The 17594-nt window shown below is 42.9% G+C and overlaps 1 protein-coding gene across 1 annotated transcript in view; it reads right to left on the reverse strand.

Annotated features, from left to right (window-relative positions):
• LOC112259622 (collagen alpha-1(I) chain) overlaps nt 1-17594 on the reverse strand; it is a 36468-nt gene that overhangs the window by 7932 nt on the left and 10942 nt on the right. The window contains exons 10-37 of the mRNA XM_042327110.1: nt 16693-16746; nt 14134-14187; nt 13816-13869; nt 13685-13729; nt 13227-13280; nt 12802-12846; nt 12628-12681; nt 11819-11917; nt 11402-11446; nt 7899-7997; nt 7360-7413; nt 6523-6630; nt 6119-6172; nt 5362-5460; nt 4778-4831; nt 4451-4549; nt 4183-4236; nt 3902-3955; nt 3690-3743; nt 3514-3567; nt 3156-3200; nt 2596-2694; nt 2045-2260; nt 1362-1415; nt 957-1010; nt 721-828; nt 301-354; nt 37-90 (exon numbers count right to left, since the gene is read on the reverse strand). Coding sequence (XP_042183044.1) covers nt 37-90; nt 301-354; nt 721-828; nt 957-1010; nt 1362-1415; nt 2045-2260; nt 2596-2694; nt 3156-3200; nt 3514-3567; nt 3690-3743; nt 3902-3955; nt 4183-4236; nt 4451-4549; nt 4778-4831; nt 5362-5460; nt 6119-6172; nt 6523-6630; nt 7360-7413; nt 7899-7997; nt 11402-11446; nt 11819-11917; nt 12628-12681; nt 12802-12846; nt 13227-13280; nt 13685-13729; nt 13816-13869; nt 14134-14187; nt 16693-16746 — 1971 coding nt within the window. The remainder of the gene's footprint in view (nt 1-36; nt 91-300; nt 355-720; nt 829-956; nt 1011-1361; nt 1416-2044; nt 2261-2595; nt 2695-3155; nt 3201-3513; nt 3568-3689; nt 3744-3901; nt 3956-4182; nt 4237-4450; nt 4550-4777; nt 4832-5361; nt 5461-6118; nt 6173-6522; nt 6631-7359; nt 7414-7898; nt 7998-11401; nt 11447-11818; nt 11918-12627; nt 12682-12801; nt 12847-13226; nt 13281-13684; nt 13730-13815; nt 13870-14133; nt 14188-16692; nt 16747-17594) is intronic.

Consider the following 17594-nt stretch of genomic DNA (forward strand, 5'->3'; position numbering starts at 1 on the left):
TTGGTGATAGATGAAGTGCTACAAAGGTGACCTTACACTTCCACCAGGAGGGCCAACTCTTCCACCAGGACCAGGCATACCAGAAGCACCCTACACACACACACACACACACACACACACACACACACACACACACACACACACACACACACACACACACACACACACACACACACACACACACACACACACAGAGGAATACAGAACAGCTTTCTTAAAAAAACATACTTTACATTTTTATTCAGTTAAAATAAATGAAAACTAGTGTTGTTATGAATGATTAGAGTTTAGAGTTCTTACAGGGGGCCCAGCGGCACCACGAGTTCCTTTAGTACCAGCATTACCAGCAGGACCCTGAGGACACAAACAGCAGTTAGGCCATAACACATCTATAAAGGACACATGACAATATATACATGTCCTGAACACTGATGGTCACATCACCGAGTCAGTCCTCAACACCTTCTAATGGTGAGAGACAATTTCAACCGGTCACTGGATTACAGTACAATAAGGATATACAAGGGTGGGCTGTTAGCCAAAAGTAACTTGTGCTATATATCTGAAAACTATTCCTGAATTGGTTGATTCAGGAACAAACAGCAAAAAGCTAACTGTATATTTCTTTCTTTCTTGGAGATTTGAGATTAGAGCTTGTAGTTCTAACAAATCTGTCGGTTCAGGAGTTAAAGCTGATAGGACAGCCTCAGACATCCATACCTGAGGTCCAGGAGCACCAACCGGTCCACCGGGCCCAGGAGCACCAGCATCACCTTTGGGGCCGTTGTTACCAGTCTCTCCCTTGTTGCCAGGCTGACCATCAGCACCCTGAAGCAAGGAGGGAGAAGAAGAGAGGATTGGTCAGGGCTGGGTTATAGGATTCCACCTGGAAACAGAACTGTGACCAGCTTCAGAGTGGTCTGGACTGGACCAGGCTGGGTGATGATGTTACTCACAGGGGGTCCAGCGAATCCAGCAGGTCCAGGGGCACCATGCTCACCGCGCTCACCCTGGAGGATTATGGGTAGAAAACACATAGGGTCAGAGGTTGGGAATGAAAAACTGATACATAAACAAGCAGAATGTGCTTTGTTCAGTGTGATGAAGAGAAATGGCGGGCAATCAATGTGCTTTGTTCAGTGTGATGAAGAGAAATGGCGGGCCATCAATGTGCTTTGTTCAGTGTGATGAAGAGAAATGGCGGGCCATCAATGTGCTTTGTTCAGTGTGATGAAGAGAAATGGCGGGCCATCAATGTGCTTTGTTCAGTGTGATGAAGAGAAATGGCGGGCCATCAATATATGCATTACACCGCTGTCATAAGCAGGTGAACATGTAGTATGTCATTGGAAGTTACTCACAGGGGAACCGCGACCTCCAGCGGGACCAGGGGGGCCGCCAAGACCACCCTCACCCTAACACAGAGAGAAAAAGAGGAGGGAGAGGAGGGGAGAGGAGAGAGAGGAGGGGAAGGAGAGAGAGGAGAGAGAGGAGGGGAGAGGAGAGGAGAGAGAGGAGGGGAAGGAGAGAGAGGAGAGAGAGGAGGGGAGAGGAGAGGAGGGGAGAGGAGAGAGGGAGAGGAGAGAGAGGAGAGAGGAGGGGAAGGAGAGAGGAGAGAGAGGAGGGGAGAGGAGAGAGGAGGGAAAGGAGGGGAGAGGAGAGGAGGGGAGTGGAGGGAGAACAGGGAGAGGAGAAAGAGGAGGGGAGAACGATCTCATATTTGAATGAAGATTTACCAAAACAATCCTATACATCAAGCATGTAGCTACACAGTAGTTGTTTCAACACATCAAGGCTGTAGCTACACAGTAGTTGTTTCAACACATCAAGGCTGTAGCTACACAGTAGTTGTTTCAACACATCAAGGCTGTAGCTACACAGTAGTTGTTTCAACACATCAAGGCTGTAGCTACACAGTAGTTGTTTCAACACATCAAGGCTGTAGCTACACAGTAGTTGTTTCAACACATCAAGGCTGTAGCTACACAGTAGTTGTTTCAACACATCAAGGCTGTTTCAATCCAAACAGCTTTTTTGCTCTTACCTTCTCTCCATGAGCACCAGTGGGTCCAGGGGGTCCGATGGGTCCAGTCATACCACGCATGCCGTCTTTTCCTGGGCCACCGTCGGCTCCCTTGGGGCCACCATCACCTCGTTCTCCCTTGGCACCGGAGTTACCACCTGAGCCACGCTCTCCGGGCATTCCTTGCAGACCTGGGGCTCCCATACCGCCAGGGGCACCAGCAACTCCAGTCTCACCCTGGACAGAGATGGTAGACAGAGAAACATTAAACTAATAGAGATGGTAGACAGACACACATTAAACCTCCTATCGCATTGTACCAAAATAATATATTTACAAAAAGGAACAGAGATGGTAGACAGAGAGACACACATTAAACCTCCTTTTGCTCTGTGCCAAAATAATATATGTACAAAAATATTTGTTGCGGTGCAAAAATAAATAAGAAAAGGACAAATGATATGGTTGTATAGGGCCTAATGTAATTCTCAGTCCTAGAATCAACATAAGGACCAACTTAATTATTTAATCAATGATGTAATCTGTATCTGTGTTCTCCAGTGTTCTCTTACCCTAGCACCATCGTTACCAGGAGAACCATTAGGTCCACGGGGTCCAGAGGGGCCGACAGAGCCAATGCCACCACGCTCACCTGGGAAACCTCTGTCACCCTTAGGACATAGAAAAAAAGGGGAGGAGAGGAGAAGGAGAAGATGGGAGGAGAGGAGGAGGAGAAGAGGGGAGGAGATAATGAGGAGAAGAGGGAAGGAAATGAGGAGAGGAGGAGAAGGGGGAAGGAGATGAGGGGAAGAGAGGAGGAGGAGAAGAGGGGAGGAGATGAGGGAAGGAGAGGAGGAGGAGATGAGGGAAGGAGAGGAGGAGGAGAAGAGGGGAAGAGATGAGGAGGAGAAGTGGGAAGGAGAGGAGGTGGAGAAGTGGGAAGGAGAGGAGGAGGAGAAGAGGGGGGAGAGGAGGAGAAGAGGAGGAGAAGAGGGGAGAGGAGTAGAGGAGAGGAGGAGGGGAAGAGGAGAAGATCTGTGAACATCATGTCTGTAATGCAACAGCTACTGAAGCAGGCAGCTTAGAGACAGATCCGGGGGTTCAGATCCATCTGCTGTGATGCTGTACTTACTCTGGATCCACTGGGGCCGGGACCTCCAACCTCACCAGGCACACCCTGTGGAGCAACAGAGGAGAGGGGAGCAATCAACCAACCAACCAACCAACCAACCAACCAACCAACCAATCAATCAATCAAATATATTTATAGCCCTTTTTACAGCAACATTTGCCACATAATTAAATGTATTGCTAGATAATGTCTGATTACACTTCAACAACTGCATTCGGGTAAAACCTTGCTTTCCAGCAACTTACAGGGGTCTAATTGTTCATCAATTCAATTCAACATGTCATGGAGGGCATAGCATTACATCTAGAACCTATCTAGAACCTATACCTAATCTCTGTGATGGGAGGGCACCACTTACCTGATCACCAGCCTTGCCAGGCTCACCAGTAGCTCCCTGAGTTCCAGGCAGACCCTATAGGGATGATGGGAGAGGTGTGGTTGAGATTTCAGGTCAACATGTAACATTATTGGTTACAATGTGAATATCTAGACAAGTAATGATAGCAGAGGTAAGAATTGTGGCTGGTAATCTACCTGGAATCCGTTAGGACCAGCGGGGCCGCCCTCTCCTTTCTCTCCTTGACCTCCCTGGAACACAACGGTGTTTGGGTGGCTCATGAATGAAATCATACAGTATGTGTCTCAATGTTTCATTAAAAGGGACTGTACAGAATGCGTCAATGTACTGAAGATGTGTGTGGCTAAATGTGCCATTAATTCTAAGAAGGAGATGTGTCTAAACTTACAGCAGGGCCTTGTGGTCCGGGAGCACCAGAGTCACCATCTTTGCCAGGGGCACCCTAGAAACAAGAAGATGCCATCTATTACAAATCCAAAAACACACACAATGATCTATTGACACAGACTTGAGATGTGTTGATTTAACATGGACACTGATCTATTGACACAGACTTGAGATATGTTGATTTAACATGGACAAGTCAACCAATGTTGATACAGCATACAGTATGTTACAGTTTGAATGATTGATCCTATCTGCTTCAGGTTTTAGTATAGCTTCACTTACAACACCCCCAACAGCTCCGGCTTCTCCTCTCTCACCGGGCTTGCCGCTGTCACCCTGTAGGGAAGAGACAGACGATGATTACTCTTACTGTACATTCATATTCTACTCAGTAAGAAACACACTGAATACACCACCCCTACATTTACATGTGTTCAGTATATGAACTAGACCGACTTGTGGAGTGGTGAAAATAATACATTTGTAGCCACCATTTAGGAATGAAATGAATGCTTTGTTTCTTTTTTTGTATGTTTGTTTGTTTACTCACAGCAGGTCCTTTGGGCCCAGGGAATCCCATAACTCCAGGCTGACCTCTGGATCCAGAGGAGCCTGGGGGTCCGGAACGACCATCGTTTCCAGTGATACCCTACATGAGAGGAGGATCACACAGGCTATCAAAGGGTATGGTGCTCTCCTGACCGAACCAACACAATTATTGTTCTACTTTCTACTTTAGACCAAGGAACATGGAGGTCAAAACATGTTAAATCCTCTCGATAATGTCCTCTTGCCAATATAGTTTATTATATACATAGTAATAATATAGTAATTCGGTATGCATTGAGTTTGTGGTGAATAGATCAGTAGTACTTACAGCAGGGCCAACTTTCCCATCGGGGCCAGGGCTGCCAGGGCTACCAGTCATACCCTACAGCAAGCAGGGAGAGAAGAGCACACATTAGATCAAACCAAACCATAGTTTATTGGTCACGTACACATTTTAGAAAATGTTATAGCGGGTGTTATAGCGGGTGTTATAGTGGGTGTTATAGCGAGTGTTATAGTGGGTGTTATAGCGGGTGTTATAGCGGGTGTTATAGCAGATGTTATAGTGGGTGTTATAGCGGGTGTTATAGCGGGTGTTATAGTGGGTGTTATAGCGGGTGCAGCTAAATGATAATGAACACAAATAATAATCAAAAACTAGAAACAGCAAGAGAGTAAGAAAGAGATAGTGAGAGAAAGAGAGAGTGAGAGAAAGAGAGAGTGAGAGAAAGAGAGAGAGAGTGAGCGAGAGAAAGAGAGAGAGAGCGAGAGAAAGAGAGAGAGAGAGAGAGTGAAAGCGAGAGAGAGAAAGAGAGAGAGAGAGAGAGAGAGAGCGAGAGAAAGAGAGAGAGAGCGAGAGAAAGAGAGAGAGAGCGAGAGAAAGAGAGAGAGATGTGAACAGGTGACACTCACCTTGGATCCAGGCATGCCAGGCTCCCCGGGGCGACCAGCCTCACCAGTGGCACCTTGGGCTCCCATTGGTCCATTGGCTCCACGCTCACCAGGGCCACCCTATCACATGGGAAGGTTAATTGGTGATGTCTGTGTCAAGTTTTGATAGGTAAGCATTATGGTCAGCTTCAGGGCTTAGAGATTAAATAGTGCTCTGTGAGGGTAAGCCACCAAGACACATTCAGTGAGCATATTTAAAGCTACAATCTGCAGCTGTTACATCAATTTTGGGATTTAGAAATGAATGATATATACCCATTGATTCTTGAAGAAGATAACTTGAATATAACTTGCCTCATGCGCTTAGTTCAACAGAACGCAAAATATTCCAATGTTTGTAAACAATGTAAATGTAAACAAACACTGTATAGCCTCAAAACATTGTTAAAACTATGATTTAATATCATGGATAGTCAGCCCATGCATCCATGTCTATGAATTGGAAAGTGGTTATATTTCTCCAGGCCCATCCCTCAGATTTTTACCAAAACAAAGGCTGTGTGCCGGATTGTTGTTGTTTCCTAGCTTCAAGGATAAGGATGTTTCTGCTTATCGGCTGAATTTAACACCAGACGTCATGTTTCTTCACATGGACTTTATAGTTTACTGTTCAACTATTACTATTACTGTCATTATTATTATTATTATTATTATTATTATTATTATTATTATTACTATTATTATTTTTACTATTATTATATTTTGACAATTGACTCACCTTGCCACCGGCAGCTCCATCAGAGCCGGGGAAACCACGCATACCAGGCATACCCTGTTGGAAGAAACAGGACCGACACACTGTATTACACAGTGGACCATGGCACAGGCACACCATATCACAAAGTCAAGGCTTGACTGACAATCAGTGTCCCCTGGGAATGAAAGGTATAAGATGCACATGGTCTAGTATAGACTGGTGACTGAGGCTCTGATGGTTGGTTGTTGCTTTTTCTGATTCCAAAATCTATATGGTCATTTACTGGAATCATATGGAGATAACAAAACACAACTTTAAAACAAATCTGTCTGTGTAGAGACATAGTTCTTATGAGTAGGGGCACATCAGAGAAGGGGTATCTGACATGGAAGAAGGGGTCGCGGGAGAGGGGGGGGGTAACGTACACGCTCCCCAGGGGGTCCAGCACCACCAGCTCCACCAGGCTCACCACGGGCACCTCTCTTTCCCTCCTCCCCAGATGGGCCGGGGGGGCCGCCAGGACCAGAGGAACCCTGGTTTGATAAAGAGGAGGAAAGGATGGCGGGGTCAGACATTAGACCTGTAGTAAAGACAACCCTCTAACAATACCTTCAGAAGAAACAGGTGTCTATCCCTGGGTTAGAGACCTGTAGTAAACTCTCCTGTCTAACAATACCTTCAGAAGAAACAGGTGTCTATCCCTGGGTTAGAGACCTGTAGTAAACTCACCTGTCTAACAATACCTTCAGAAGAAACAGGTGTCTATCCCTGGGTTAGAGACCTGTAGTAAACTCACCTGTCTAACAATACCTTCAGAAGAAACAGGTGTCTATCCCTGGGTTAGAGACCTGTAGTAAACTCACCTGTCTAACAATACCTTCAGAAGAAACAGGTGTCTATCCCTGGGTTAGAGACCTGTAGTAAACTCACCTGTCTAACAATACCTTCAGAAGAAACAGGTGTCTATCCCTGGGTTAGAGACCTGTAGTAAACTCACCTGTCTAACAATACCTTCTGAAGAAACAGGTGTCTATCCCTGGGTTAGAGACCTGTGGTCCGGTTTCCCAGACACAGATTAAGCATAATCCTGGACAAAAAACCTATGTCATTGGAGATTCTCCAGTGAACATGCTTTTTGTTCCTCAACTGGGCTTCTTGCTTAATCTGTGTCCCGGAAATCAGCACTAAATGTTTTGAGACATGGTCAGCTGCTTGTTAAATAAATATTTCCATAGGTTATATATAAGGGCGGTCCAACTTACAGGCTCTCCCTTTACACCGGGCTCTCCCTTGGAGCCTTGGGCTCCTTGCTCACCCTGTAGGGAAAACAAACAAATCACATCAGCACTGGAGGTTGGTGGCACCTTAATTGGGGAGGAAGGGCTCATGGTAATGGCTGGAGAGGAATAGGTGGAATGGTATCAAATACATCAAACATGGTTTCCATGTGTTTGATGCCATTCCATTCGCTCCATTCCAGCCATTATTATGAGCCGTCCTCCCCTCAGCAGCCTCCACTGCACATCAGGTAACACTCACCACTAATTCCTGGTCCATATTACACATCACAAACTAGAGTGTAGTGCTACAAACATTTAATTGTTTTTATACATCCATAGATATGCATTAAATGACTGTGTTCTATTGATTTCTGTGTAGTATCAATTTACAAAGCGATGCTCACCACCACTGCTTGATCAAAACAGCCAAAGCACATCACAAAATGGACTAGTACTGCAAACTTATTCATGAAATGCTATTTGATCAATTTACTAAATAGTGACGTTACAGTGGTACTCACATGGTTACCCTTGGGGCCGGGGCCACCACCAGCTCCGGGAGGTCCAGCAGGGCCACGGGATCCTGGGAAACCAGGAGCACCAGAGATACCAACAGCACCCTATAGGATGGACAAGAGAACACACACGTTAACGCACCAACACCCGTATGTATGCATGCACATTCTACAGTCTTAATGGCTTTCCACATACTACAGTCTTAATGGCTTTCCACATACTACAGTCTTAGTGGCTTTCCACATACTACAGTCTGAATGGCTTTCCACATACTACAGTCTTAGTGGCTTTCCACATACTACAGTCTGAATGGCTTTCCACATACTACAGTCTACAGAATGGCTTTCCACATACTACAGTCTTAGTGGCTTTCCACATACTACAGTCTGAATGGCTTTCCATATTACATACTAGTCTGAAGTCTTAATGGCTTTCCTGAATGGCTTTCCACATACTACACTTTCCACATACTACAGTCTTAATGGCTTTCCACATACTACAGTCTTAGTGGCTTTCCACATATTACAGTCTTAATGGCTTTCCACATACTACAGTCTTAGTGGCTTTCATATTACAGTCACATATTACAGTCTGAAGTCTTACAGTCTGAATGGCTTTCCCATATTACAGTCTGAACTACAGTCTTAGTGGCTTTCCACATATTAGTCAGCATATTACAGTCTGAATGGCTTTGCATATTACAGTCTGAATGGCTTTCCACATACTACAGTCTTAATGGCTTTCCACATATTACAGTCTTAGTGGCTTTCACATATTACAGTCAATGGCTTTACATATTACAGTCATGGCTTTCTTACAGTCTGAATGGCTTTACAGTCCACATATTACAGTCTTAATGGCTTTCCACATACTACAGTCTTAATGGCTTTCCACATATTACAGTCTTAATGGCTTTCCACATACTACAGTCTTAATGGCTTTCCACATATTACAGTCTTAGTGGCTTTCCGCATTACAGTCTTAATGGCTTTCCACATATTACAGTCTTAATGGCTTTCCCATATTACAGTCTTAATGGCTTTACATATTACAGTCTTAATGGCTTTCCACATATTACAGTCTTAATGGCTTTCTTACAGTCTTAGTGGCTTTCATATTACAGTCTTAATGGCTTTGGCTTTCCACATTACAGTCTTAATGGCTTTCCACATACTACAGTCTTAATGGCTTTCCACATATACAGTCTTAATGGCTTTCCACATACTAGTGGCAGTCTTAATGGCTTTCCACATATTACAGTCTTAGTGGCATTTACAGTCTTAATGGCTTTCCACATACTACATATTACAGTCTTAATGGCTTTCCACATACTACAGTCTTAATGGCTTTCCAGCATACTACAGTCTTAATGGCTTTCCACATATTAGTCAATGGCTTTCCTTACAGTCTGAATGGCTTTCCACATATTACAGTCTTAATGGCTTTCCACATACTACAGTCTTAATGGCTTTCCACATACTACAGTCTTAATGGCTTTCCACATATTACAGTCTTAGTGGCTTTCCACATACTACAGTCTTAATGGCTTTTCCACATATGGCTTTTACAGTCTTAATGGCTTTCCACATACTACAGTCTTAATGGCTTTCCACATACTACAGTCTAATGGCTTTCCACATACTACAGTCTTAATGGTCATACTACAGTCTTAATGGCTTTCCACATACTACAGTCTTAATGGCTTTCCACATACTACAGTCTTAATGGCTTTCCACATACTACAGTCTTAATGGCTTTCCACATACTACAGTCTTAATGGCTTTCCACATACTACAGTCTTAATGGCTTTCCACATACTACAGTCTTAATGGCTTTCCACATATTACAGTCTTAATGGCTTTCCACATACTACAGTCTTAATGGCTTTCCACATACTACAGTCTTAATGGCTTTCCACATACTACAGTCTTAGTGGCTTTCCACATACTACAGTCTTAGTGGCTTTCCACATACTACAGTCTTAATACAGTCCACATACTACAGTCTGGCTTTCCAATGGCTTTCCACATACTACAGTCTTAGTCTTAATGGCTTTCCACATACTACAGTCTGAATGGCTTTCCACATACTACAGTCTTAATGGCTTTTACTACAGTCTTAGTGGCTTTCCACATATTACAGTCTTAATGGCTTTCCACATACTACAGTCTTAATGGCTTTCCACATACTACAGTCTTAATGGCTTTCCACATATTACAGTCTGAATGGCTTTCCACATATTACAGTCTGAATGGCTTTCCACATATTACAGTCTTAATGGCTTTCCACATATTACAGTCTTAATGGCTTTCCACATACTACAGTCTTAATGGCTTTCCGCATATTACAGTCTGAATGGCTTTCCACATATTACAGTCTTAGTGGCTTTCCACATATTACAGTCTTAGTGGCTTTCCACATACTACAGTCTTAAAACCTCTTTGGGATAGGGGGCAGCATTGGGAAGTTTGGATGAAAAGCATGCCCAGAGTAAACTGCCTGTTACTCAGGCCCAGAAGCTAGAATATGCATGTAATTAGTAGAGTTGGATAGAAAACACTCCAAAGTTTCCGAAACTGTTAAAATAATGTCTGTGAGAATAACAGAACTCATATGGCAGGCGAAAACCTGAGAAAAATCCTACAAGGAAGTGGGAATTCTGAGGTTTGTAGTTTTTAAGTGAATGCCTATCGAATATCCAGTGTCCGTGGGGTCATATTGCACTTCCTAAGGCTTCCAGTAGATGTCAACAGTCTTTAGAAGTAGTTTCAGGCTTCTATTGTGAAAGGGGAGCGAATAAGACCACTCAGAGTATGTGGCTCAGCTGAAAGCCATGAGTTGTATTGTGAAAGGGGAGCGAATAAGACCACTCAGAGTATGTGGCTCAGCTGAAAGCCATGAGTTGTTCGTTCCCTTTCCTTTCTAATGAAAACAGTATTGTCCACTTCAAACATTATTGAATATTTATGATAAAAACACCCTAAGGATTGATTAGAAACATTGTTTGACATGTTTCTACAAACTTTAATGGAACTTTTTTTACTTTTCGTCTGGATGTTGTGCCCGTGCTGTGTGCATAATGATTACTGAACTAAACGCACAAACAAAAAGGAGGTTTTTGGACATAAAGATGAACTTTATCGAACAAAATAAAACATTTATTGTGTAATATGTAACATTTCTTCATAAAGCCTTTTTGAAATCGGAAACTGGGGTTGGATTAACAATAAGTTTATCTTTAAAATGGTGTACAATACTTGTATGTTTGAAGAATTTTAATTATGGTATTTCTTTTGTTTGAATTTGGCGCCCTGCAATTTCACTGGCTGTAGGCCAGGTGTTCTGCTAGCGGAACTCCCTTCCCAGAAAGGTTAATGACTTTACATAGAAGCATCTACTAAATGGAATTTATTGTCATTAGTATATTACGTGTAGTATTACCAGTGTTCATTTGAACATAATCAATCATAGATCTTCAGATAGATGTATCCACAAGGCTCATACTTACAGTGGCACCCTTGCCTCCTGACTGGCCATCACTTCCGGGGGCACCCTGTTTGGTTACAGAAAAAGAGCGGGAAAGAGAGGCGGGGACATTATATTACAGTAAACGTCAGGGGTCAGAGGTTAAACGGTGCACTATGAGGGTAAACATAAGCATATACACATATATAAGGATAATGACCTATGTAAGGATAATGACCTATATAAAGATAATGACCTACATAAAGACAATTACCTATATAAAGATGAGGACCTATATAAAGATAATGATCTATATCAAGATAATGATCTATATCAAGATAAGGACCTATATAAAGATAATGATCTATAAGCATATATAAGATTAGGACTTACAAGCACAAGCAACCAGGACAAATAATAATATAAGCATTTAAGGGCAACCATGCACAACAGTACTCACAGAGGGTCCAGCAGCACCAGCGGGTCCAGGGTTACCGGGCTCTCCACGAGATCCTTGGGGTCCGTCTGAGCCACGGCCTCCCTGAGGACCGGTCTCACCCTAAAGGGGGCAGCAGAGAGGACATTAGGAGGGTGCTGGATGATCACATTCTTTGAAACTGATGTTATCATCTCTGTGTGTGTGTGTGAGGGGGGAGGTTTTGTGTATGTGTGTGTGTGTGTGTGTGTGAGTGTAGGAATATAATTAATCATTGTTCATTTTTATGTGTTATGTTTATATTATTTCTATTGAGAACAATTTCAGTTTTTCACTCTCACTGTTTCCTCTCTAATAGAGGTCTGTACATTACAGTAGTCTCTCACTGTTTCCTCTCTAATAGAGGTCTGTACATTACAGTAGTCTCTCACTGTTTCCTCTCTAATAGAGGTCTGTACATTACAGTAGTCTCTCACTGTTTCCTCTCTAATAGAGGTCTGTACATTACAGTAGTCTCTCACTGTTTCCTCTCTAATAGAGGTCTGTACATTACGGTAGTCTACAGTAAAGGGACAGGACGGAGGTGTTCCACGAGGTCATCATATGCCATCTGCTGGCCACTACCTGTATCAGATCAGGATCTCAATTTGTGTCCCAATTCTCTACCCTTCTGCCCTAAATCTGTACTTGTTCACTTCCCTTCATGGATTTGAGAGGAAAGGACTGGAGTAAGAAATATGGGTGAAACTGGCTCTATCCAATTGAGAGAACATTTGGAAGCAACATGTGGATTAGGTTTAGGGGTAGGGGTTTGGGTGGGGGCTATGACATACCTTAGCTCCAGCGCCTCCGGGGAATCCAGGGGAACCAGATGGGCCAGTGGGTCCCTGAAGAGATCAAATAAACATTATTTAGCTAACATAGTCAGGACTAACACATGGCACTGAGTGGTGTACTCTGACTTGCTACGACAGGCAGGATTAGTCACCAGTAATAAAGATACTTACAGGGGATCCAGCAGGACCAGAGTTACCATCATTACCACGGCCACCCTAGAGGAAGAGGGTATTACACTGTTATGACAATTCTTTAACAAGTATTCCTAAAGACAGAAATGGGCATGAACATCTGTAGGGGTACTGCAAGAATACTTTATACTATATGACAACAAGTCACTGACTTTTCTGTGTCATTCTAGATAATGTTTGCGGTATTGCTGCTATTTAGTAAAAATACATATTTTGTCATAACCGTGGTATATGGTCTGATATACCACGGCTGTCAGCCAATCAGCATTCAGGGCTCAAACCACCCAGTTTATAATTACATTCAATTGATAAATTAAATCAACCAACCAATCAACCAACCAACCAATCAACCAATCAATCAATCTCTCAAACGAACAGTGAAGGTTGTGCTGTGCAGTACTTACAGAAGGGCCAGCGGGTCCGGGGCGGCCTCTCTCACCAGGAAGACCACGAGCACCCTAGGAAGAGGAAGAATGGAAGGGAGCAGAGGGAGGAAGAGAGGGAGGAAGCAAAGGGAGGAAGCAGAGAGAGGAAGCAGAGGGACGAAGAGAGGGATGAAGAGAGGAAGGAAGCAGAGGAAGGAAGGGAGGGAGGAAGAGAGGGAGGAAATAGAGGGAGGAAACAGAGGGAGGAAGAGAGGGAGGAAACAGAGGGAGGAAGAGAGGGATGAAGCAAAGGGGGGAAGGGAGGGAGGAAGCAGAGAGAGGACGAGAGGGAGGAAGAGAGGGAGGAAGAGAGGGAGGAAGAGAGGCAGGAAGATAGGGAGGAATCAGAAGGACGAAGAGAGGGAAAAAGATATGTTTATTGAGACGAGAGCATTACTCAAATCAAAGTGTATTTGTCATATGCACAGGATACTCACCATAGCACCGGGGTTACCGCTGGATCCAGGGGCACCACCCTCTCCCTGTGGTCAGGGGGAACAGATGAGTTCTCCAGAACAGATAACGATAGACGTACATTATGATAGATATCATTAGATTGACCTCTAACCTTAGGGCCGGCTGGGCCACCGTCTCCCTTGGCACCATCCATTCCATTGAAACCCTGAGAAGGAAATCAAAGAGCATTTTTTAGGTTAGGTAACATTCTGTATGATTAGGAGTTTAATGTAGGAATGTAGTAGTGTCATGGCTGTCATATCATCGTGGGAGTAGGGTGAAGTTGCCCCTAGTCGCTGTTCTTGGATCAGTTATACATTTCCACTACCAATGGTTAGGGATAGGATTTCGGGAGCCAGCTGATCCTAGATCTGTACCTAGGGGAAACTTCACACTGGAGCATCCTATTGTCACTCCTCCTATTACTCACTCTGTGTCCCTTGATGCCGGGGAGGCCAGGAGTTCCAGGGGTTCCACGAGCACCCTGTAGGGCAGAAAAAGGAATGTTGTGAACTGGTCTTCATAACAGACATAAACAATACCGTTTTCATTCTTCATGTAATGTATGTCTTTCAGTGCTGAAACTAACTTGATTTGGATTAGTGGTTATTTACTTTAATGTACTTATACTAGAATGGTTCTAATTCAACTTTAAATCCCACCCTGTAGACACTCTACTTTAAATCTCACCCTGTAGACACTCTACTTTAAATCTCACCCTGTAGATACTCTACTTTAAATCTCACCCTGTAGACACTCTACTTTAAATCTCACCCTGTAGACACTCTACTTTAAATCCCACCCTGTAGACACTCTACTTTAAATCTCACCCTGTAGACACTCTACTTTAAATCTCACCCTGTAGACAGATAAACTCTAGACACTTTAAATCTCACCCTGTAGACACTCTACTTTAAATCTCACCCTGTAGACACTCTACTTTAAATCTCACCCTGTAGACACTCTACTTTAAATCTCACCCTGTAGACTTTAAATCTCACCCTGTAGACACTCTACTTTAAATCTCACCCTGTAGACACTCTACTTTAAATCTCACCCTGTAGACACTCTACTTTAAATCTCACCCTGTAGACACTCTACTTTAAATCTCACCCTGTAGACACTCTACTTTAAATCCCACCCTGTAGACACTCTACTTTAAATCTCACCCTGTAGACACTCTACTTTAAATCTCACCCTGTAGACACTCTACTTTAAATCCCACCCTGTAGACACTCTACTTTAAATCTCACCCTGTAGATACTCTACTTTAAATCCCACCCTGTAGATACTCTGCTTTAAATCCCACCCTGTCACTCTGCTTTAAATCCCACCCTGTAGATACTGTGCTTTAAATCCCACCCTGTAGACAGATACTCTGCTTTAAATCCCACCCTGTAGATACTGTGCTTTAAATCCCAACTTTAAATCTCACCCTGTAGACACTCTACTTTAAATCTCACCCTGTAGACACTCTACTTTAAATCTCACCCTGTAGACACTCTACTTTAAATCCCACCCTGTAGATACTACTTTAAATCTTTAAATCCCACCCTGTAGATACTCTGCTTTAAATCTCACCCTGTAGACACTCTACTTTAAATACCACCCTGTAGACTTTAAATCTCACCCTGTAGACACTCTACTTTAAATCCCACCCTGTAGACACTCTACTTTAAATCTCACCCTGTAGATACTGTAGCTTTAAATCTCACCCTGTAGATATCTCACCCTGTGCTTTAAATCCCACCCTGTAGATACTGTGCTTTAAATCCCACCCTAGACACTCTACTTTAAAGATAGACACTCTGCTTTAAATCTCACCCTGTAGATACTCTACTTTAAATCTCACCCTGTAGACACTCTACTTTAAATCTACCCTGTAGACACTCTTTAAATCTCACCCTGTAGATACTCTACTTTAAATCTCACCCTGTAGACACTCTACTTTAAATCTCACCCTGTAGACACTCTACTTTAAATCTCACCCACCCTTTAAATCTCACCCTGTAGATACTCTACTTTAAATCTCACCCTGTAGACACTCTACTTTAAATCTCATAGACACTCTACTTTAAATCTCACCCTGTAGATACTTTAAATACCACCCTGTAGCTTTAAATCCCACCCTCTACTTTAAAGACACTCTACTTTAAATCTCACCCTAGACACTCTACTTTAAATCTCACCCTGTAGACACTCTACTTTAAATCCCACCCTGTAGATACTTTAAATCTCACCCTACTTTAAATCCCACCCTGTAGATACTGTGCTTTAAATCCCACCCTGTAGATACTCTGCTTTAAATCCCACCCTGTAGATACTCTGCTTTAAATCTCACCCTGTAGATACTGTGCTTTAAATCTCACCCTGTAGATACTCTACTTTAAATCCCACCCTGTAGATATTTTACTTTAAATCCCACCCTGTAGATATTTTACTTTAAATCCCACCCTGTAGATATTCTGCTTTAAATCCCACCCTGTAGATACTCTGCTTTAAATCTCACCCTGTAGATACTGTGCTTTAAATCCCACCCTGTAGACACTCTACTTTAAATCCCACCCTGTAGATAGTCTACTTTAAATCCCACCCTGTAGATACTCTACTTTAAATCCCACCCTGTAGATACTCTACTTTAAATCCCACCCTGTAGATATTCTGCTCTAAATCCCACCATTTAGATACTGTGCTTTAAATCCCACCATTTAGACACTCTACTTTAAATCCCACCATTTAGACACTCTACTTTAAATCCCACCCTGTAGATACTCTACATTAAATCTCACTCTGTAGATACTCTACTGCTATTTGGGTTGCATCCCAAATAGCACCCTATTTACTATATAGTGCACTACTTTTGACCAGAGCCCTGTGGGCACTACATAGGGAAAAGGGAGCCATTCAGAACGCATACTTGGTATCAGAGCCAGGTCTGTTTGGATAGGAGCATCTGACCCTTGATCTATGGGGTTAGAGGGCCACTCACCTGAGGGCCGGCGGAACCACGCTCACCGGGACGACCAGACCTGCCAGGCTCACCCTGCAGAGGAGAGAGGAGAGCGAGGTTGATGAAGAGACAGAGAGGTCCTCTCACTGTGAACAATGCTGTGGCAAACAGTGACAATAACGTGGCATACAAAAATGCATAAAAAAGTGATGAAAAAATAGCAAATATCATGATTATTAAATTACATAGTACCAGTCAAAAGTTTGGACACAACTACTCATTCAGAGATTTTCTTATTTTTTAAATATTTTCTAGATTGTTGAATAATAGTGAATATATCACAACTATGAAATAACATATATGGAATCATGTAGTAACCAAAAAGTGTTAAACAAATCAAAATATATTTAATATTTTAGATTCTTCAAAAATATGATGACAGCTTTTCACACTTTTGGCAATCTCTCAACCAGCTTCATGAGGTAGTCACCTGGAATGGATTTCAATTAACAGGTGTGCCTTGTTAAAAGTGAATTTGTGGAATTTCTTTCCTTCTTAAATGCGTTTGAGCCAATCAGTTATGTTGTGACAAGGTAGGGGTGGTATACAGAAGACAGCCCTATTTGGTAAAAGACCAAGTGCATATTATGGCAAGAACAGCTCAAATAAGCAAAGAGAAATGACAGTCCATCATTACTTTAAGACATGAAGGTCTGTCAATGCAGAACATTTCAAGAACTTTGAAAGTTTCTTCAAGTGCAATCGCAAAAACCATCAAGCGCTGTGATGAAACTGGCTCTCATGAGGACCGCCACAGGACAGGAAGACCCAGAGTTACCTCTGCTGCAGAGGATGAGTTCATTAGAGTTACCAGCCTCAGAAATTGCAGCCCAAATAAATGCTTCACAGAGTTCAAGAAACAGACACATCTCAACATCAAC

Source organism: Oncorhynchus tshawytscha, linkage group LG01 (assembly GCF_018296145.1).
Source record: "Oncorhynchus tshawytscha isolate Ot180627B linkage group LG01, Otsh_v2.0, whole genome shotgun sequence".
NCBI lineage: Eukaryota > Metazoa > Chordata > Actinopteri > Salmoniformes > Salmonidae > Oncorhynchus > Oncorhynchus tshawytscha.